The sequence below is a fragment of the Octodon degus genome, unplaced genomic scaffold, assembly GCF_000260255.1.
Source record: "Octodon degus isolate 3935 unplaced genomic scaffold, OctDeg1.0 scaffold00169, whole genome shotgun sequence".
In the NCBI taxonomy this organism is placed as follows: Eukaryota; Metazoa; Chordata; class Mammalia; order Rodentia; family Octodontidae; genus Octodon; species Octodon degus.
In genome coordinates, this window is record NW_004524745.1 from 3188945 (window position 1) to 3211829 (window position 22885).

The following is a 22885-nucleotide window of genomic DNA, read 5'->3' on the forward strand; positions in this document are numbered from 1 at the left end:
CATGTGGTGCTGGGGGATTGAACCGTGGTCCCTGTGCTTTGCTAAGCTTATTCTAAGTAGGTGCTTTAGACCACTGAGCCATCTCACCAGCCCCTCCTTTGGCTTCTAATAAGCAATTTTATGTCAATTTTTTTTTGGAACCAGGGATTGAACTCAGGCTCTTGCACTTGCCAGGCAAGCGCTTATACCACTGAGCCGTCTCCTTGGCCCCTCTAATAACCAATTTTAAAAGTAAACAACTTCAACAGTAAGAAAAAATATGGCATGGAAAGAAGCCCCAATTTAGAGGCTGCAGTACAGATTAATGAGAAGCCATGTCCCTTTTCCCACTTCTGACAACAGGGACATTTGTATTATAGAAAATCTAAATCCTGTTCATATATGGGTACCACAACTGGCATAAAGACAAGATGACTCTATTTTTCAGCCTTTCTTAATTAAGGACTGCAAGACCTACCAAATGCAAGCTGAGGAAGGAAGTGGAATAGATGGTAATGCTATTATTTTATTTTTTAGTAAATGGACTTATGAAACTGGGTATTACAAATATTTAAGTTGACAGTCTATCAGTTGTGGGGAGTGAAGGCAAGGTTAGGGATACTGAGAACAAATTATTAAACATCAAATTAGTAAAATGTTCTGGGGAAGCCAAGGTTACAGTGTCTTGAGCCAAAATGCTTAACAAGTGGTTAAATGATAGGAGTTGACCTTGTGACTCACACAATAGTTACTAAGGCCCAGAATTAATGCTAAGGCTAGATCTAGAGTAGGTACATAGTATCTTTAGAATTTAGTGCTTTAAAGATTTAGTCTGTATTTGCCAACAGTCTTTTTTTAAAAAAATGATTCTTCAAAGCCAAACGTACCTATAATCCTTGGGAAGCTGAGGTAGAAGGATGGCAAGTCTGAAGCTAACCTGGACGAAATAGAATGTTCAAGGCCACCCTGGACTATATAGCGAGATCCTGTTTTTAAAAAAGCTTCTGTAGGGGCTGGCGAGATAGTTCAGTCGGCTAAAGCACCTGCTTAGGCAAGCTTAGGCAGGCGCAAGGGACTGCGGTTTGATCCCTGGCACCACATGCTGTGCCAGCCCTGACCTCAGGGTAGGTGAGTCACTCCCCCAAAAAGAAAAAGCTTCTTTATGCAAATGTCATGTCTTAGTTCTCTAACTAAACCTGAGGGATCTAAAAGGGTATAGCACATGTATTAGGCATTCATTAAGTATATGTTAAATGAATTAACAGGTAACATGACAATAGCTAATACTTCTTGAATGCCCTATGTACCAGGTAGATTGTTAAGGACTTCTAATTTAATCCTTACAACAACTTCTGAGTATATTACTCTATAGACAGAAAAATTGAGGTTTATAAAGGTTATAAAGCTATATGACCTACATAGAAGTCCTGGGTTAACCACATTCTAGCACTCATCTTGGGCAACACAGAAAATGAAAGTAACACCACCACTACCACCCACAAATGAGACAGACAGACACACAGACAGACACATATACAGATAGAGAGACAGACAGACACACACAGACAGACACACACAGACAGACACACACACACACAGAGTGAGACAGCATATGAATGGATGTATGACTTAAGTCACCTACAAAGGAACGAGAAACAGATTGGTATTAAACTGTCTTATCAGCAACCATGATAATGAAGAAAAATGTTTGAGCACAGATTTTTCCAAACTGCCAAGTCAAGTATAAAAGAAAAATATTTTGTCCCATAGGCAAGGATTCAATTCATTTCCTTCTGACATAGTAAAAATAAAAAACACACAGGATATATAATAATTACATGGAAACTATATATAATGACAAGAAATTCCACCATGGTTGTGCCATGCTTAAAAAATGCAAATGGTCCAGGTCAGAACAGAAAAGTTAATGGGCTCCAACAAAACCATTTTTGAGAAGAGAACATTGCTAAAAGACCCTAGTATTATGGTACAGTACAAATTTCTGCTGCCAACAATATAAAAGAAAGGTAATTCAAAAGTTTAGAAAAAACAGAGCTATAGGAGAAAGATACACTCAAATGACACCATCTTCCTTCAAGCAGTACAGAAGGTATAATGTTCTATTAATAGAGAAAAAACAATCTGGCATTCTGCTTGGTTCTGTGGCAACCAACTATGGAACTATTTAAAAAAAAAAAAAACTTACTCGATTTCAGTACCTGTAGTTTACAGAAAAAAACAAGGATTCAAAATATATAAAACATAATGTAACTGTAATGAGTGTCAATAATATGAAAGTAAACACACAACTGCTACATCTTATGTAGCGCAGCTTCAATAGTCACAGGCTAGAGTAAGAAATAGAAAAAGAATGTTGTATAAATTTGTAAGTGTAAGAACCAGTGAAGTAACAAAAAATAAAAAGCCTATATATTTGCTTATGTGTGCATGAATATGTATTCTTTCAATCAAAAAATTAGTAGAGAATTAAAAACTAGGTGAGTAATTAAATTAACAAAACTCCATCCTTAAAGTGGTAGGTAGCGCTGGGGAGATAGCTCAGTGGTCTAAGCACTTGCTTGGCAAGCAAAGGACCAGGGTTTGATCATATTCTATGCTGTGCTGGCTACGGAAACTGGGTGTGGTTGTGCACACCTGTAATCCCAGAGCTGGGGGGGCTGAGACAGGAGGAGCACTACAAGTCTGAGCTGTGTAGTGAGACCCTATGCCAAATAAATAAATAAATAAATAGTGGTGGGTAATTCATGCTGAACCATGAATTCACAGTCAAGAACTGTGATATATAAAATATATATATATCTATATACAATATCTATCTATCTATATTTTTTTGGGGGCCGGTGGCACTGGGGATTGAACTTGGGATGACTCTGCACTTGCCACGAAGGTGCTTATGCCACTGAGTTATATCTCAGGGCCCCTAAAAATACATTTTATTTACAGCTATGGAAGCAGCAATCTCATGGGAAGCAAGAGTAGAGATAGGAAAGAAAGGGTTGGGTAGAATACTGATGCTTTTTATTTACTTGAAAGTTAGGAGAGTATTTATTGAAAGATGAAAAATTACTTCCAGTTGAGAGGAGTCCCAAGAGGGCTGCCATATGGCCCCTTGGTCCAGAACATTTTATGCATAAGCAAAGCATAAGAATTTACTCAAGTTGTCCAGTGGCTCCATGGGTTTAAAATGACCAGCTGGAACTCAAGACTCTCTAAACCAGTTGTTTAGCACACAGAACTTAAGGAAAACTGATGTGATAAGAAAACTGGTTATTTTGCATTCTACATTCCTTGAAATTCTGTCCTGAATAGAGGGAAGGGTTGCATTCTATTTTGCCTAAAAAACTCTTTTTTGGGTCAAAGACTCAATTTCACTGCCTATCAGTGTAACTGACTACGTGACTCCATCTCATGACTTTTCTCCTGCTAGCTGCCTATTCATAAGCTTCCTAACTAAACTGCCCCACTCCACCCCCAGTAGTACCCCTAATTGTCATTACGGAAGATGGCCAAAGACCTGTCCAGCTTCTTTCTGCTGAAAGGGGCTGGTGTAGGGGAGCAGCAGGTAGGATGTTCTCCAGAGGGCTAATCTTCTGAGCAGTGATAGAAATCACTGGCAGTTGGCAGTTGTGTGCACTCTTTAAAAGGTTGCTACAGTGCACCTTGTCAAAGGAGTCCAGCACATTCATCACTGGCTCCACCTATATGACCAATTGGAGTTTGACAGTGACATCATAAACAATTACAATCTGGAGGTCATTAGCATGGTAAGATGTTTCCCTAAGGTCTCCAGCCTTAAAGGCCTCTACACACTTATCAGTTTTGGTGGGATCTCCAAATCTGAAATAGTTAATTGTACAATTGAAAACCAAGCTACTGCCTTGCAAAGTTGAACTATAGAATCACAGACAAAAGGGAGAAAGTAAGGGGAATGTTTATTGGAAATAAGGAGAAAAACAGTTTCCAATTGGGAGGGGTCCCAAGAGTGTTGTCCTATAAAGATGCTTTCTAAAATAAACCCAGTAATGTTAATGATCAGTTTTTGTTAGGGTTGAGAACCTTTGAACAAAACCATGTTAATATCTCTCATCAAAAGTAACTTTTCACGGTGTGCAATAATGCCTGATTTAGAAGCTAGGCCACATTCTGAGAGGAAGAAAAATTTTTCTCTAGTAATATTAGAAAGGGTTAAAATATCTTTTAAGGAAGAAATAAAGTCAGAAGACGAGCTTAAAATTATTTTAGAATAACACTATATAATAAATCTATCAAGGTAACTGCATTTAACATTCTGAACAAAGAACTTAGCTTTCTTTTTCTTTTATCCCCCCCAATCTTTTATTTATTTATTTATTTACTTGGTACTGGGCCTTGCTATGCAGCTCAGACTGGTAGTGACTTTCCTGCCAGCCTCCCCAGTGCTGGGATTACAGGCATGCGCCAACAAGCCTGGTTTTGGTGGCCAGCTTGGCGTGGGATCAGGACAGCATGTGATACCAGGAATTAAACCTTGTTCCTGAGCTTGCCATGCAGGAATTTAGACCACCAAGCTATCTCCCTGGCCCTGAACTTAGTTTTTTATGGATTTAAAGCCAAAGAATTATGGAAGATTGTAAGAATTAAGTAACATCAAAGAATTAAAAACATTTTAAGTCATCAGATAATTTGAGAAAAACACATTTTTATTACAAGTATTCCTATTATAATGCACTTGGTAGATTTAGTAGTATCTTTAGTAAAACATATCAAAAATTAATCTTTTTCCAAAACTTTCTCTCTACTAGTGAAATTGGAACTTTACCAATATGAAGTTCCCAGAAACATCTATGGTATGCTTACATATCCTTGCCTCTTAATAGATTCAAAGGGGTCAGAGAAAGAAAACATCACTGACCCTCATTCACTTCTTAGTTTGCAAAATATATTTTTGGTAATCAGATTGAGGGTATGAAATTAAGACTTAGGTAAAGCTAGGAGATAAAAGAACACTCAACATAACTTCTGGTCCACATGATTATCCCTATTTTTATAAACAGTCACACTTAAAACTAGAGAGAAAGTAATGAAAAATCTTTTTGCTCTCAGTGAGATATGCTGGGCATTTTCTGTGTATGGTAGTACTATTTTCACAACTATATAAGCTTGAATCATAGCCCTAGTTTTACAGAAGAGCTTGACACAAAAATTTAATGACTTGACCAAGGTCACAGAAATAATATGTAACATATATTTTGCCATTTTCAATGTCGAATAGTACTTTTAGGTATATGAAGATAATAAGGTTCCATCTATAAATTAAGGAATCTTTTAGGAGATATAAAACATGTGAAAAATTTTGATAATGACCTATATTCTGGTATCTACACTGAGTTAATTTTAACTTCAGGAAGACAGTACACTACCTGTGAAAAATTAGAATTCATTCCATATATCAAGCACTGTTTTTAAGGCATGGAAGCTGATAAATTAAAAAACATTTCATGTGTAGTCATCTGTATAGAATGGAAAGAGTCAAATACAGAATCTAATAGCTGCTACATTTAGTTCAAAGATAACTACAAGTTCAATTAAAAACCAGCTATATACTTTGACTAGACACAGATATTATGATTATATATTACTTAATGTGCAGAATATTTCAAGTATTTAAGTGATAAAGTAGGTCTTTTCTTTTTTCTTTTCTTTTTTTTTTTTTTTTTTGTAGTGGGGACTGAATTCAGGACCCTACACTTGCCAGGCAAGCGCTTATTCTACTTTCCTAAACCTATCATACTATTTTAAAAGAAAAATATTAGGTTTATATTTTGGCTACAATGCATGCACAAACATTTTTTGGGGGGGTACTAGGGACTGAACTCACAACCTTGAGCTTGCCAGGGAGCCATCTCCCTGGGCCTGATACAGTAGGTCTTTAAATACCAAAAACCTGCTGTCTTTACATTTTTAGACTTAACATAAGAAAAAAAAGTAACATGCTATCTTTGTAATTAAAAATGTAAAATACTCTTAAGTGTTAGCTATGCTTTGCAATTAATCTGTAATCTTTACTATATTATAAAATAAGAAACTTGGCATGTACAAGTCAACATTTACTATATAATCAACAAAACTTACCTCTCTTTCTCAAGTTCTTCTAAATATCCAGTACTTTCTCTGCTTCCATTTACAAATCCTCTTCTTGGAAATGACCCCATAGGAACTGGGCTGCATTCTCCTGAACGACTTGATACCGATCCTTCTCGGCTTCCGTAAGAACGAAGGGACATTTTTGACCGTAATTTTACTCCAGGGAAACTGCTGCTGTCTAAATTAAGTTCTGAATAAAACAGATGAAAGTTTTTATGAAACAATTACTTTATGTTACATAAAACATTCCTAAACCTATCATACTATTTTAAAAGAAAAATATTAGGTTTATATTTTGGCTACAATGCATGCACAAACATTTTTTGGGGGGTACTAGGGACTGAACTCACAACCTTGAGCTTGCCAGGCAGGTGCTTATACTGCTGAGCTATATCCCCAGCCCATAAGCAATAATTATTATTATCCTTATTATTATCCTTATTATTATTATTATTATTATTATGCAGAACCCGGGATTGAACTCAGGCCCAAAAACAATTATTTAGACTCAGAATAACTCAACTTCCCTGCAAAGCTAGTTATAGTCAAGGAGAAAAAAGAAGCATGTTAAAGGAAACTTAGGCAAAATGTCCTTCCTATATATCCTCTAATAATATTTTATAACTCAAAAGTAGTTTCTCTGCCTACTTCCAATTATTATTTAGCACGTTTCCTGTTTTGACATTGGGATTTTCAGACAACAAACGAGAAAGACATTTTTATTTATTTATTTACTTATTTTTTAATTTAAAGTTCTTCTGACCATGACCATTAGTCTTTATTTATTTATTTTTTACGGAACCAGGGATTGAACTCGGGCCCTTTATTCTACTGAGCCATCTCCCCAGCCCCGAGAAAGACATTTTTAAAGAAATTCTGCTAAAAACAATTCTCATTAGCTTATAAATGTGAAAAGACAAGAATTTCTATCCTAGATGGAAAGGAGAAAGACAGTAAAGTACTTCTACAAATTATTTCCCTGTGATACAGCATAGTGAAGTCCCATTCAGTGAGTGGCAGAAGAGCAATGAAGTTGAGAATGAGCAAAGAAGAGACCTAAAATGGTTTATTTAAAGCCAGTTAAATGTTTAACTGAAGAAATGACAAGCAAATAAGACTTTCTACCTTTCAGACGCTCTAATAAGTCAATCTGTCCAGAAGAAGCCATAGCTTCATCTTCAATACTGCCTTGTAGTTGTTTAAGTACTTCCTATAAAAAAGAACATAATATATTAAATACAACGAGAGTAATAAACATTTCTTGGGGCATGATTCTGTGTTTCTTGGCATTTAGGTATGCTGATGGGGCGGTTATTTTAGATCACTCTGAAAACACATTATAAGCTATAAATTACGTATGTCATCTATTCTGTATTGTAAGTACTATATCCCAATAGTGATAATGGTGATTTGGGGGAATTTTTATGCAGGATACTACATGGCATACTTTAAAAAATTAAATTAGCTCTTAATTTTTAAGGTGAATTGTAACCATTTTCCAAATAAAGCAAATGAAATCCAGAGACCCAGGACTGCCCTTAAAATAGTTACATGCTGTAATCCAAGTATCTTAAACTTCTCTCAATATGACCATTAAAAATACCTTTATGATCTGCTACTTGACTTACTATTCAGACTTTTATAAATCACTTTTAAGTATATTACTAATGATTTACATTTAATATCTTAAAATATATATAAAATATAAATTAAATTTACATTTAATATATTAAAAGTCAGAAGTCACAATGCATTATGACTTTTTTCCCCCAGAGATTATGAGCAGAATATATTTTTTGAGGGAAAGAAAGCTCCTGTCTGAGAGGGACAGGAGGGGGGCCTGAGCGTGTTGTTCACTGCATTATGACTTCTGACTTTTGATGCTACGTTTTAAAATCATGTAAATCTTTTAATTTTTTTTTCTCTAAGAACATTACAAATTTGTACTTTCTCCCAGTTTTTCTGTCCTTACACCTTGTGAACTTTCGATTTTATCTTATTTTATTTTGTGCAAGGTCTCACTATGCAGCTTGGACTCATAGTGATCCTGTTTTCAAGCCTCCCTAGTATTGGGATTACAGGTATGCGGCACCATGCCTGGACTCCATTGCCGGCTCAGTGCGGGGGGGGGGGGGGGGAGCACGGCATGTAGTGCCAGGGATCGAACCCTGACCCCTGTGCGTGCTTGCCAAAGCAAGTGCTTAGTTCACTGAGTTATCTCACTGGCCCTGGATTTTATTGTATTTCTTTAAACTTAATTTATATTGTATTTATACGTTCCATACACAGAAGTATTTCATTCTAGCTCCCAATGGAGTCAGTCCTCTGTCTGGTCATTAGGGTTTTCAAAATTTAAGACATTGTATACAACCTTGTAACTACAGGCAGTGCTCCTCTTTGTGAAAAGCAATCCAACAGTACACTGAAAAGGAAACTTGTCAAAAAGTGAGTGAATGCAGGAAAAGATAAAATTCACTAATTTGCCTTGACAGTGTCATTGTAAACATCAAAAGCAGGACATCTATGGTGCCTGTAACCAATAATAAATAGCCTAATAAACTTCAGTAAACCATGTTATAATCTCTTGTGTAGGCAGATGTGGGTACATGAAGATGACTGTTATTTATGTTCAAAGAAACGATGCTGCAAAAGAGTATCAGTTCTGCAAGACAGAAAACAAATCTGCACAGGTGAACTCCTCCCTTTGGTGCATGTGGAGTATCCTCAAATGTTTATAATAAACTTCATTTATCATTTTATATTTCATGAAGGCTGAGAATTATCACTGTAGGTGACCTGTGATTCTTTAGGACCCCAATTCTTACAGTCATTAATACTGCTGATAGTTCCTTCCTCTCCAGTGCTGGGATTACAGGCGTGAGCCTCCAAGTCTGGTTTTGGTGCCTGGCATTGCATGTCTGAGGTTCCAGAGACTAGCATGGCATGCGGTAATCTTATCCCTACCCAACCCCCCCCAGTCTCACAGTTTAGTCAACTACCTTTCTGTAGGTTACTTCCAATTATGCCTTTAATTCCAACTTCATTTGCAAACTGAATATATCTTTTCATCATCATTATTACTTTTTGAGGAGCAGAAGAATCAAAACCAGCACTGCATCTTAGGACAGTGCTTTAATACTAAACCATATCTGCAGCTCTCAGTTCATCATTTTTTAATACTGTGTAGTGGTTTGCTATATGAATGCACCCCAATTTATTTACACCTGTTGGTGGGGAAAATTGGGTGATTATCAGATGGAGGTTATTTTAAAGGATGTTATTAAGAACTTCATGTGTGTTCGTGGTGTAAAGACAACAGAAATTATTCTTAGTTCTGAGGGCAGAACTAACAATCAGGCTATCAGCAGTGTTTTATTCCTTCCAGAGAAGATTCTGTTTCTTACCTCTTCCAGTTTCTAATGACTATTTGCATTCTTGGCTTGTGGCTACTTCTTCCAGTTGATGCCTTGTATTCATATGGCTTCTGTCCACTACATGCATCTTTTAGTGTACATATATACTCCCTTCTTGCGTATTTCTCTAGAAGCTCAATGCTGAGTCACAGGGCTTTGTAATATTCCTATCAATATTCCAATGTTCCTCCTACCATAAAAGTCTCAGCATCCCAATGTTTCACATTTTGTGTAATTCGTCTTTTAAAATTTTAGTTATCTGAATAGGATTGGCAGGAGTCTGTATTTCCCTGATGACAAATGATGCTGAACTTTTTTTTTTTGTATTTTAAGGCAAGGGTCTATAGGGTGTTCAGGGTCTCACTACTAGATCAGACTCTTAGTGATCCACCTGTTTACAGCCTCCCAAGAGCTAGGATTACAGGCACGCATCACCATGACCAGTCACAGTTGTCTCAGCAGGCCCCAGGGGCAGGGCCAGCACAGCAGGCCTGGGGATCAATCTCATGGCCCTTGTTCCTGCTTGCAGGTGCTTTAATCCGCTGAGCTATTTGGACAGTCTTTGAACTTCCTTTACTAGCTTATTAACCATTTATCTTCCTTTCAGAATTGTCTTTCAAGTGTGAGACATATTTTTTAAAGTGCAATTTTTTTTAACCATTTAGAGGGATTGTTAATATATTCTGAACTGAATGCTTTTGTCAGAAATAAACATATTTTCTCCAAGTATAGAGTTTGCCTTTTTATTTTCTTAATGAAGTCTTTAGGAAAGCACAGGCTTTTAATTTTGATAAAAGAAAACAATGAAATAAATTAGACTTTAGTCTGTTGTATGTTCTAAGAATCTTGCCTATCTCAAGACTATAAAAATATTTCATTCATTCATTCATTCATTCATTCATTCATTCATTCATTCAGGGCTGGTGATCAAATTCAGGGCAGTCTCAAGAAATGCTAGGCATGTACTCTACCACTGAGTCACTTCCCTAGACTTTTCACAGTAATTCAAAAATATTCTAAAAGTCTATTCCTTAAGGGCTTCAGAGTGTTGGCTTCTCTCAGGAGCGATTGTTGCCTTTGGGAGTGTCTGACAACCTGGACCCCCAGTGCACCTGTGACACATTCCTACTCAAGAGCACTCACAAACAAAATATCAAGCTTTTTTGGAGGGATCCTTATGTTTGGGGCCTTATCAAGGAGGTCAGGGCACATGATATATATAAGGCTTGGATTCACAGCTCAGTTCAATCACTTATTAAATATGTGACCTTGGCTGTGTTCTTTCACTTCTCCTGGGTCTCAGACATCTATTTTTCATGAGCTAAGAATGTTTTGCTTTTATAAATCATTAAAGTTTATTATTTTTGTTGTTACATGCATGTAGCACATAATTATTACATGCATCATAGGGGGTTGGCACATGTACACGGCATATGTGTACATGTGCCCGTTAACTCTTATGTGCCCATTCCCTCACCTCTCTCCCACCTCCTATGTTTTCTTCTAAAAGAACAATGGAATGTATTGATGAACAACAGTTCTTAGTTTTAAAAGTCTAACTTAGTATTTTTCCCTCTTCTGGTCAGGGTTTTGATAGTTTGAGAAACCTTTGCATGCTTGAAGAACATGAAGCCGTTCCTTAAGTTCTTTGCTTGAGGCTGCTGTTTGTCTTTTACACGCTGGTCTAAAATCCATCTTGAATTGATTTTTATGTATGAGATGGAGTTCTGGGCTCCTTTTCTTCATAGAGATAAACAACTGTCTCTTTATCATTTATTTGAAAGACCACCTTTCTTCACTGTTTTGCAGAAATGATTTGGTCACACATTAGGGTATTGTATATATACGTGTTTTTCTGGCCTCTGTCTCTGTTTATTAGTTTAATATAATTCCCACAGTTTTAGGGACATCAATTTACATTAATTTTCAGCAATTATCTTTTCAGATATTGTTTTGTTCTATTACTTTCTCCAATACTTCAGTTGCTTTTTCCTATGTCCTTCCTATGACACATCATTTTCTGTTTCAATTTTTTTCCCTGTGCTTCAGTTTAGACATTTTCTATTAGCCCTTTTAAAAATTTATTAATAATTCTGTGTTCAACCTGTTGACAGGTCTAGTTAATAAGTTACCATCAAATTTTTCAGTTCCAGAACATTTATTTGATTCTTATAGATGCCAATTGTTTAAAATTTCTATCTTTATAGCCATTTTCTTTTTTCATGACATTTTATAACACTTAAAGTCCTTAACTACTAACTCCAACATTTGGATCACCTCTGGCTTTGCTTCTATTACCTTTTTCTTTTCATTTATTTTCCTTTTCTTTGGATTTCTCATAACTACTACTACTACTACGTCGTCGTCGTCGTCGTCATCGTCGTCCTCGTCTTCTTCCTCTTCCTCTTCCTCTTCTGTATTTAGGGAAGGGCCTACAGGATGCTCAGGGTCTCACTACTAGATTGGACTTGTAGTGATCCACCTGTTTACAGCTTCCCAAGAGCTGAGATTACAGGCACAGGCTACCACACCCAGTCTCAACTGCCGCCCAGCGCACCCCAGGGACGGGGCCAGCACCTGGCCCCTGTGCCTGCTTACAGGCGCCTTAATGTGCTGAGCTTTTTGGCCGACTCTCTCATAAGTTCTGAATATATCCCGAGCACATATATGAAAAGAAAAACTTAGAAAAATTGTATCTTCCCTAAGAGAATTTACTCTCTCCATTGTTGGGGGTCTGATCTCTTCTATCCATTCCAAAATGAGCTAGAAACCAGTTGTAGTTTTCAGTTAAATTCACATCTGACTTGGCTTTTCTAGTTCTTTGTGTTCTTCTGTATTTAAATAAAGAAAATACAACAGAGTCTGTGTTTTCTTCACATCTTAACCTCCTACCCTATATAACTTTGAAATCTGAATTTTGTCTTGAATGGAAAACCAGCCATGCTTGATACAGCAGGTGAGTCTCCTAAGCATTTTAAGAATATGGGCCATCTCTCTGCTTTTCAAGCTCAGTTTACTTTCAGGTAGAATTTAACTTTTTAGCTCTAAAAGTGATGTCCCTTGAGGTCTAGAGTTTAAATCTTTAATCTTCTATTCCACATAGTTCGAAATCTGGTAAGTGTCTTGAGGAGATCTGCTATGTGAATGTAATGTGTCTCTTCCTCCTTCCAGTAAGACCTGGCCTCCGAGCATTCTGTCTTTCTAGGTCAATCTCCAGTCTTCTTGACTACATTACCATTCAGACAATACTCCACAACAAAAATCAGCCATGTATTTGGAATGTTTCCCAGTGCCAATTTTTCACATCTGTGCTTGTGTCTGTCAAGACCGCCAAGAGTTTTGTTTTCCCAGTAGAGTCCATCTGCTTGTGCCAACAATGAATCTCAGCCTACACTGACGATCCCTATCTTCAAAGAAGAAATTCACCAATAATCTTAGCTCATCTAGAAAGAGTCCTTTCTCCAATGAAGTATAGTCAATATAATCCTTGAGGCTGCCACAGTTTTCAGAGTCTTTATAAGAATGGTTTTTGTGTTTTACCCAGTGTTTTTTAGTTGCTGAATACAACTGATCTTTGGGGCTATATGATGCACAATAACCCCTCACCAAAGGCCCCTCAATTCCAGTCTTTTTTTTTTTTTTAAAGAAAATGCTGGGATCAGGGAGATGGCTCAGTAGAATAAGTGCTTCTCTGGCAAGCGCAAGGGCCTGAGTTCAATCCCAAGTTCCGCAAAAAAAAAAAAAAGAAAAAAGAAAAGAAAAGGCAACACGACTATGAAATCCAAGTAAAATTTTTGTCAAAATGATTTGAAAAGTAGTACCTTTTAAAATATATACATAATTCTGAAGGAGAAAATATTCATCTGTATTTATAAATCTTAGAAGCTTAATGTAAAAAATTATCAATCATGTATTGTTTCTTAAAATATTTTAGGATTTTAGAAACAGTAAATTATTCATTAAAGATATGCTGTGGTCTTATCAGTAGTATCATTTAGCAGTGAGCAATTGTGTCACTTTCTGGGAGCTGCTACTCAACCTACCTGTTCTGTTCAGTATATATAGGCAGAGGTTCTTTTCATTAATTGATGAAAGCACACAATCTTTATTTTTATTTCTTTTTCCCTTATGATCTGAAAGATACTTTATGTGTATCTGGTTTTAGTTAGTTTATAGAATAATTTATAAATATTTATTTTGTCAAAACACAAGAAAGATGTAAATGGTTCATCAATGATTTCTCTACAGACAATTCTTCCTATACTATGGCATTTCTCAGTTTAAATACTTCAGATCTTGCTATGACTATATTTACCTTGTTGCTATGTTTCACATTTTAAAGTCAATTAAGTTGGCTTCTAGTCCTGAACTTAAAAATACAGTGGACAGGGTGTGGGAGTGTGTTCATGTACTCCCAGGAACTTGGAAGGATGAGGTGAGAGGATGGCTGCATCAAGATCAAGGCCAGCTAGGGCTATAGAGCAAGATCTCAACTCACAAAGAGAAAAATGTAATGCACAACTTTTCTCTTTAACTTCAGCTATAATTTAGCATTCACCTGACTCCATGTCATCTAAAGCCCATGTAGTCATTCCATTTTATTGTAATTCTGCTATAGAATATTTCAACACATATAGATATGGAGAATACTATGACAACTTTCCCTGTATCTTCACAAACCATTTTAATAATTATCAATTCATGGATATTCTTGTTTCATCTAAACTCATATCAACTTCTTTAAATTCTATTTCTCCAACCCAGATTTATCTTGAAAACAAATTCAACATCAAATAATTTATTTTGCAAATATTTCATACAGTACATGTTTAAATAGGAATTTTTAAAAAACCCCACAATCACAATAGCATACCAAAATATATTTTCTTAACATCTTTAAATATAGACTCAATAATCACATTTTTCCAACTCTTATACACATATTTCTCTGATGCCACACACATACAAAATATTTTTTATAGTTTGTATCAATGCTGTGTAATCAATTACAAGGCAGTATCTTCTTTTGCCACTAGATAGCACTATTGCACACATTTTAGACTTTCCTAGTTTAAATAATCTGGATGAAGCATATTTGGCTTTACTTTGTGGTAAATAGGCTAGTGACCAAGAAACATGATTCTATATAATATAATCCAAAGCCTAGTAAGTACTTGTGGAGATAATAATAATTTTGTAATTAGATTAACTTAAATCCAATGCAGGAAGTACCAATGATTCCAAAAGTGTCTTGTTTACAAATCAATATGCTAAAGAAAATAAACAGGTCCTACAGTACCTGCTCTTTAATAGCATAAGCCCTTTTAGGAAGATATACATAATTTCATTTTAATATTATAATTGACATGGTATAATTTGCCCAATCATAATGAAATATATATGGATGGATTTGTAAAGTGCATACCAAAGCATGTGGTAACAAATCAATTCATAGTTAAATTAAGACGTATCTGAGGTGCCAATATTCCTGATGTATATTATACTACATAGATATTATTGATCTCATAGTCCAGTGTACAAATGTAATAGTAAGATGTCTCTCAGAGATACTGTAGTTTGTCATGGAGATGGATCTAAGGTTAAAATGTCTCCCCAAAATGACTTTTTTGTTGCTGTTGGTTTTATACTGGGGAATTGAACCCGGGGCCAAAAATGAATTCTAAATTTGCTCAATTAAATAAAAACTTAAAAAGGGAACTCAAGAGTTCTGCAGTATAAAACAGACATTGACTTTCCAGATAGACCTGATCTCTGCAAAATGTACCATACCAAAATGTATCAAAGAATATTTTAATTTTGTTACTTAAATTAACTTTTAAAAGCAAGTACCAGGTATAACATTTGAGATATACTATGCTAATCAGTGATAAGATACAAAACTGTTCCTTTGTAGCCTATTAGGTAAATGACTCAGGTGTTTTTAAGTTCATCAATACACATTCTGCGATAAGGAAAATATGTTTTAGCTATAGTCTGCCTCTTTCTTTCTTTCTTTCTTTCTTTCTTTCTTTCTTTCTTTCTTTCTTTGTTTTTTTAAAGCAGGAATCAAACTTAGGACCTTGCATTTGCTGGAAGTCTACCTATTTCTAAAAGAATGTGAAATAGATGTTCTGGAGATCTGTTATTGCTGTGGAGTTTTACCAAAGAAATAGATAATAAGATAGAAAAAAATAAACAGAAAGACAGAAGAGTATGTAAGAGCAAAAGTTGAACTGCATGAAATTGAATATAAACAGTAAAAGAGAAGCAGGAATAGTTCCTTCAGTGATACAAAAAGCCTGGAGAATAAAAGAGATTTTGAAATGCATAGAAAGAGATAGACTAAGAAATGAGTAAGGAATAAGAGTAGTGAATAGAGAGGAAGAACAGAGTCAGGAATTTAGGTATTCGATAGCCAAGCAGTAGAAACAACACAAAGGAGGAACACTTTAAAATGGAAAGAGGTAACATTTTTGCTGATCATTTCTAAATTCTACAGTTAGTAAATTCAGTGAGAAGAGAATCTGCCTAAGAAAATGGAAATTAAAACACCTAAAATTTTAACCTTGATTATTTTGAAAACTATGTTTTCCCTGCTACAGACTAAATATAACTTTTCTTGGAGGTTATCACAGCTTTTCAATGCCATTTGGCAAACCAATTTTCGCATCTGAAAGTGCATGGCAATCATGAAGGACTGTATGACACCTCTAACTTCCAAATAGGACAATATGTCCTCAAAAGTCACCATATGTAGCTTAGTTTGTGGCAAAGTCAGGGAGAGGAGCAGGTACTGACTTTTAGCTCAGGACTCTTCTCACTAGGACATTCTAATTTTCCTGATCCTCTACCACTGCAGCACTTCAGAGTTGAAAAGATCTGAGTCAGGTGTGTTGGAAGACAGCTATACTTACTATTTGAGTTATTCTAAAATAACTAAAAGCTTACTTTTAATGGACGACATGAACAACCTTATTTTAATATAGTGATAATAAACTTCATGTCTTTAAGTTTAAAAATAGTTAAAACTTACTAGTTACTGAGATTAAACATTTATCTTCTTTATACGATTCACTGAAAGAATTCAATACATCTTATTTAAAAATATAAATATTAACTTTTGCAAGAAAGAGTTTACATGTGATTGCTTACCTTAAAATACACTTTTGAGTAAGTAAAGTGTCCTATCTACAATAGGGAACACTGAATATAAATGGATAAACTACAGTTAAAAGTCACAGTCTTGATACCTTCATATTAGATGCCTCAGTTTCCAGTTTTGTAAGATGGTTGGAATTATCTTCTAGCTCTTGTCGAAGATTTGAGTTCTCCATCTTCAGTGCCTCAACTTGCTTTAACAACTGATCATATGAAGCTGCAGCCATCCTTGGCTACCCTTGGACCTATAAGGTTAAAAAGGATTTTGAAATTCACTACTAAAAAAATAATACTGGCTGCTTGTTTCTAAAAAAAAGATAAAAGAAACAAAACTCTTGAGATATGTGACCAGAAGAATTGTGTTAATGTGCTGATCTGGTTTTAAAACAATAGAGGTCAAGCAGCAGTAGCTTGCTAAGAGGATGAAAAATGGAGGGGGCACTTAATTGAAAAGACAAGGTTAAAATAAGAGAGAATTTGATTAGAGTTTGAATAAATTTGCCTTTTCACAAATGAATAAGATATCAGGTAAGACTCTTTTCAAAGTTTAAAGATATTTTAACCAGTCTCACAGGCAAAACTTAGGGAATACAGACATTGAAAAGAAATTAATTTATATTAGTAAATGTTAATTTATTTTGGATTTTGTCTGAGTTTTTTTGAGCAGGAATGGATGAATGAGACTATATATTCCACTTGATCAGTTTCATTTAATAAAAGGTTAGTCTTAAAAAAAATCATCCACAGTAAACTACTTTTGAAATTCTAAGGTTCTATTAAACGCAGTCTTACAAAATGGTCACAAAGAGCAGCATTAGGTTAAGACTTTAAACCTTTCTGATACAAAGATCATAAGAATTCATATGATCTAATATAAAGTTCTGCTTCATTTATTTAAAAGAATGAAGACGATGTTCTATAACATGTGGTCTTGGGACCCACTAAACTCACATTGAAACTAAAACAAAATGGGTAATGTAAGAAGTTTAGACTTCCAAGGAGACATGAAGCAAAGTCTGGCAGTTAATTAAAGGACGTGAAAGAGAGGAGACAAGGAAGACAGAAAAGAAGCCCTTGGTGTGAAAAATTATAGAACTTTAGAAGATATGTTAGGATTAATCAAGCAAGATTCAAGAGAGACCCAAAATTTCTTTTTAATTTAATGTCAAACTCATTTTGGGATAAATAAAATTCTGCCCATCTTAATTATTTAATAGCTAAAAAATATATAGTGTAAGCTTAAGAAACATTTAAAGACCCTAACATAAAAGTGATTTTTTTTTTTTTTTTTTTGCATTTATGTATTTGGTACAGGGTCTCACTATGCATCTTGGACGCGTAACGATCCTCCTGTTTTCAGCCTCCCTAGCACTGGGATTACAGGCGTGTGCCACCACACCCGGACTTGGTGGCAGGCTCAACACACCCAGGGGTAGGACTGGCATGGCATGTGGTGTAGGGGAGCAAATCCTGGCCCCTGTGCTTGGCAAAGCAGGTGCTTAGTCTGCTGAGCTACCTCGTCAGCCCTTAAAAAATGTTTCTGTAAAAGAAATTCAAGAATCAGAACAAGGCAGGAAGGTTATACAGGAGGACTGGCTACTCATGACAGTACTGAAGTTCTGCAGCTAAAATGCCCTAACAACAAACAAGGAGAGTTGGAGTTTCTTAGATCTACAATGACCAACATCATTGACAAAACTCACAAAATCCAGTGACAGCTGAAAGGGAAAAGACATCCTGGGGGTAGTACATTACCTATAAAAGCCTTTATGGTTAAAAAAAATGAGCATAGGCTTGTATGCAGAGATGGGTCTTAATTTCAAGCTTCAACTCTGGTCCTTTGTTTTCATTTAATAATTCGCACATGGGTATTTACTACTTGCTTACATACAATTTATAGGAATATTGTTAGGACTCATAACAAAAGATAGGCTGCTAAATAAAAGTGCTAAGTAAAAAATAAAAGTGCTAAGTAAATGTAAGTTATACTATGAAAATATACATGTAACATAAATTCCTTAGTAAAACAACATTGATCTACAGTTAAAACCTCCTTCCCTTTAGCAGAGGATAAAAGTAAAGAAGTTATAATTCAGTTTCTTGAAAAAGGAGATATCTCAATAGTGAAAAAGAAATTCAAAGTGATCATTTTTCTGTTCTATATCATACCATTAATAAACAAGTGTAGAATGTATATGCAATACATTACAAACCTCAGGGTAGAGGTGGTGACCTGACCAAAATTCTAGTTGTAAGCCTTTAAATTATTTATTTCAAATAAAATTACAGGTAGCTTTATACTAAAACAATGAAAGAAAGAAAAAAGATAGTAATAAGGAGGGGGGAGGCATATGCAAGTGTACAGAGCTAGAGCTCATAACTTTACACAATCATACAAGAAACCAGATGGGCAAGATGAACAGAAACTATTACCCTTAGATGGACAATTAAACCTTTAATTATTTCTGCTCTTTTCCAGAATCCAAATCATTAAAGTCCTTTCTGCTTTAGCAGGCAAGTTTGTTTTATCTAATTTTATGGAAAAAATTGAGATGTTTCATGAGAGACTATCTAATATTATAATTCTTTTAGTATATTACAGCCATCTCTTCCTGAACTAAAATTGCTTTATAGAAAATTCATGAGTCATAATTTACTTTGGACTGTCTTTTATGGAATCATAAGAATTTCATACCAAATATATATCAACTGCAAGTCACTCAATAACATTTAAAAACATTGAGAACTAGAAACATATCTCAGTTGTAAAGTTTTTGCCTAGCATGCACAAGGCCCTATGTTTGATACCCAGCACTATAAAACCAACCAACCAACCAACCAACCAGCCAGCCAGCCAGCCAGCCAGATAGCCAGCCAGCCAGCCAGCCAGCCAGCCAGCCAACCAACCAACCAACCAACCAACCAACCAACCAACCAACCAACCAACCAACCTAGCAGCCAACCATCCACCCATCCTGTGCAACCACATTACAGCTGTCATGTCATGTCTACTGGAGTGGGAAAACTTCTAACTCTTCACTGAGAGCATGCAATAAGGTCTTCCTAAGTAGGGGATAAGGAAAAAGAAATCAAAAGGACAATTATCTAGACTTTTATCAAAATGTTTACTGAAAAACAAGGAAATAGGCAAGAAGGAAGAAAATATCTGAAAAGAAAAAGGACACAAAAATAGAATTAAATGTGGATGGAGTGGGAGGATAGCTAAATGGTATACTTGCCTAGCATGCTGGATGCTCTGGGTTCAATTCTAGGCACCACATATGAAGAAGAAAATACTAGATACACACTGGGGAAGCCAGCTAATCCATAAGAAATCACTTAGCTTATCTCTGTAAACAAATATGAACATCTGAATGAAATAATTTATTAGAAAATACCGTGTGTAAAAACTGATCCCAGCACAGAGGAAATCTATTAAGACAATGAAAAATAAATACTGACTGTATCACTTGAACATATAAACAAACAGATCTAAACAGCAAAAAAATTGCATGATATGCCAATGGTGTTAAAAACATATTTTAAAAAGCCAGTAACCATTCCTGTTTAAAGATTGAATAAAAATCAACTGTTCAGTGATAAAGCGTGCATGCTTAGCTTCTGCAAGGACCTAGACTCCATCCCCAGTACCCAACAGACACCAGCTCCCAACTTCATTAACATGCTAAATATCACTTCCCACACATGCAGCACATTTTACATGTCCGAGACAGGGATCACCAATTTTTACATTTCATGACTTATAGTTTTAATAACAATTAATTAATGAAACTAGAAGGCAAGTATTAGAAAAAGAAATATTACTGGAAGATGGTATTATATGTTTGGAATATCCAAAAGAAGAAGCTACTATTATAACTTACTAATAAACTGTAGTACAAAATATACATACATGTTTCCTATATATGTGAAGGCAGAAGATAAAATGAAAGTCCTGCTTACAATTACAAGAAATATATAAACATAAACAAATGGAAGATATTTATAATGAGATGTAGCACCATAAGGATGTCATTTCTATATAAATTTATAAACTTTATAGTCCTAATAAACATACCATATTTCAAAAAAATTTGGTTCATTTTCTGCAGCTAGACATTTGAAAAACAAGTTGCAAAAAAAGGAGAAAATAAAAAGGAATATACAGTACGTTGTCTACAAATTAAAATAAGTGTATAAAACATTTATAATTAAAAAGAATATGCTAAACATGATGATTCATGCTTCAAATCTCAGCACTTTGGGAGGCTTTGGTAGGAGAATCATGGCAATTTAATAATTCAGTGAGACCCTGTCTCAAAATTAAATATATTTTTAAGAAGGGATGCATAGACGTAGCTCAGTGAACAAGTGCTGGGGTCCATCCCTAGTATTGCAATAATTAAATGCCTTGTAGTTAACTGTAACACTCTAATGGGTTCATGCTAATAAGCATGGAAAGCTGAGTGATGAAAATATGGGAACTAATGATACTACTTTTCCAATTCTTCTGTAAATTCAGTTGTTTAAAAAAGTATTAAAATACTGACATATAGATTATAACACAAATTTAAAAACTGAGAAGTGTATATAAATTTTGTATATAATAAAGTAATATCTCAAAATACTTATGAAAAGATGGCAAAGGATCTACAATCTGAGGTACAGGGTCTCAGGAAAAATCCTGAGGGGATTTCACTGACCTTTCCAGACCCAAAAGCTACAACTCTTGTTGCATAGGTCCTGCTTTACCTTGGTCTTAACCATCCAGCAGAAAAGTACAAAAACGAAATATAAGAAGTAAAGCCATGCTGTTATGTTGAGCTGTAGGGGGACTCAGGTCAACAATTTCTGACATTGCCAGTGAAACGGAAGACCCAATACTATTAAGGACTACTGGACTCTTTTAGAATATTTTGTTGAGTTTACACACCTATAATATTTAAATGATGGAACTTAACAAAAAAAGGGGATACAGATGAATGTCCATTTTGTATCTGTGTATTCAAAATGGTTAGGATAGATATATAGTTACATTCTCTTAATGAATAGAGGGATTTGTTCTAATGGTGTTTGTAAATAGGATATCAAGTCCACATCTTGTACAGCAATTAACAACTAGGAAGAATGCATGCAATGTGTTAATTATTGAAACTGTCCTATCAATTTGGTTTGAAACTGTCTCATTGCTATTTGTTTCTCAATAAAATTATGGGAAAAAAATAAAAGCCCTGGATTTGGGACAACCACATACAAAAAAAAAGAAAAAGAAAAGATGGACTTTAAACAAGTGGTGCTAGGAAATAGGACAGCCAAGAGGAAGAAGAAAAAAAACCCTGCATCTATTCTTCATAGAGTACACTAGGACAAATGCAAAAGGAACAGAGTTGTTTTGTTTTTTTGGGTGCTAGCGATTGAATCCAGAGCCCTGTACATGTGCTTGCCTGTTGAGCTGTACTGACAGCTTCAGGAACAGAGATTTTAAATACTTTCAAAACATTTTACTTATGAAAATTTTTAACTAAAGATATTTAAAAGAGGATATATTCTCTTTCAAGGAATGTATAATGTTGTGTAGAACATTGATCAATTTCTTAATGGGGATAAAAGGCTGTGGAGGGCCAACTGGGTTTTCTGAAGTAAGAATGTTACCAGATTCAAAGTAATCCACTGGGTTCTTAGATACTTCAAGCAGGAAAGTTCCTATTTAATATAAAGGTAGAACTATTTTTAAATAAATAGGATGCATTCATGCAGTGGAATAACACATTGGCATTAAAAATAATGAGGTTGGGCTGAGGATGTAGTTCAGTGGTACAGTACTTGCCTAGCATGTAAGAGGGCTCTTAGTCTAATTCCAGAAATGTAGGGAAAATGGACGTTGGTGAAGAAGGTATCAGTCACTTAAGTTTTATATGGCATAAAGATAAAGGGACAGGGGCTGGGGAGATGGCTCAGTGGAATAAACGCTTCCCTCGCAAGCACAAGGGCCTGAGTTCAATCTCCGGTTCTGCCAAAAAAAAAAAAAGGGGGGGGGACAAAGAGCAGCCAAACATTGAGTTGGAGCACTGAAGAGAAAGGCAGAGTCCTGCCAGTGCTGGCAGATCTCAGGGAGCTCATTTGTTCTCCTCGTGCTTCTGGGCAGATTTTGTAAAATTGGGGTAATGGTAGAGCCTCATGGCACGTGGCAA

The 22885-nt window shown here is 35.4% G+C and overlaps 1 protein-coding gene across 12 annotated transcripts in view; it reads right to left on the reverse strand.

The window, feature by feature from the left end:
- Positions 1 to 22885, reverse strand: part of Apc (APC, WNT signaling pathway regulator) — a 145053-nt gene that overhangs the window by 56235 nt on the left and 65933 nt on the right. For 6 of the 12 annotated variants that reach the window (XM_023703335.1, XM_004643268.2, XM_023703333.1 and 3 more), the window contains exons 2-4: positions 16787 to 16939; positions 7249 to 7333; positions 6112 to 6313 (exon numbers count right to left, since the gene is read on the reverse strand). In XM_023703335.1, coding sequence (XP_023559103.1) covers positions 6112 to 6313; positions 7249 to 7333; positions 16787 to 16921 — 422 coding nt within the window. In that variant the 5' untranslated portion in view covers positions 16922 to 16939. Of the gene's footprint in view, positions 1 to 6111; positions 6314 to 7248; positions 7334 to 13851; positions 13947 to 16786; positions 16940 to 22885 lie in introns of those variants that run through there. The other 6 variants (XM_023703337.1, XM_023703339.1, XM_023703332.1 and 3 more) reach the window with 2 other exon arrangements.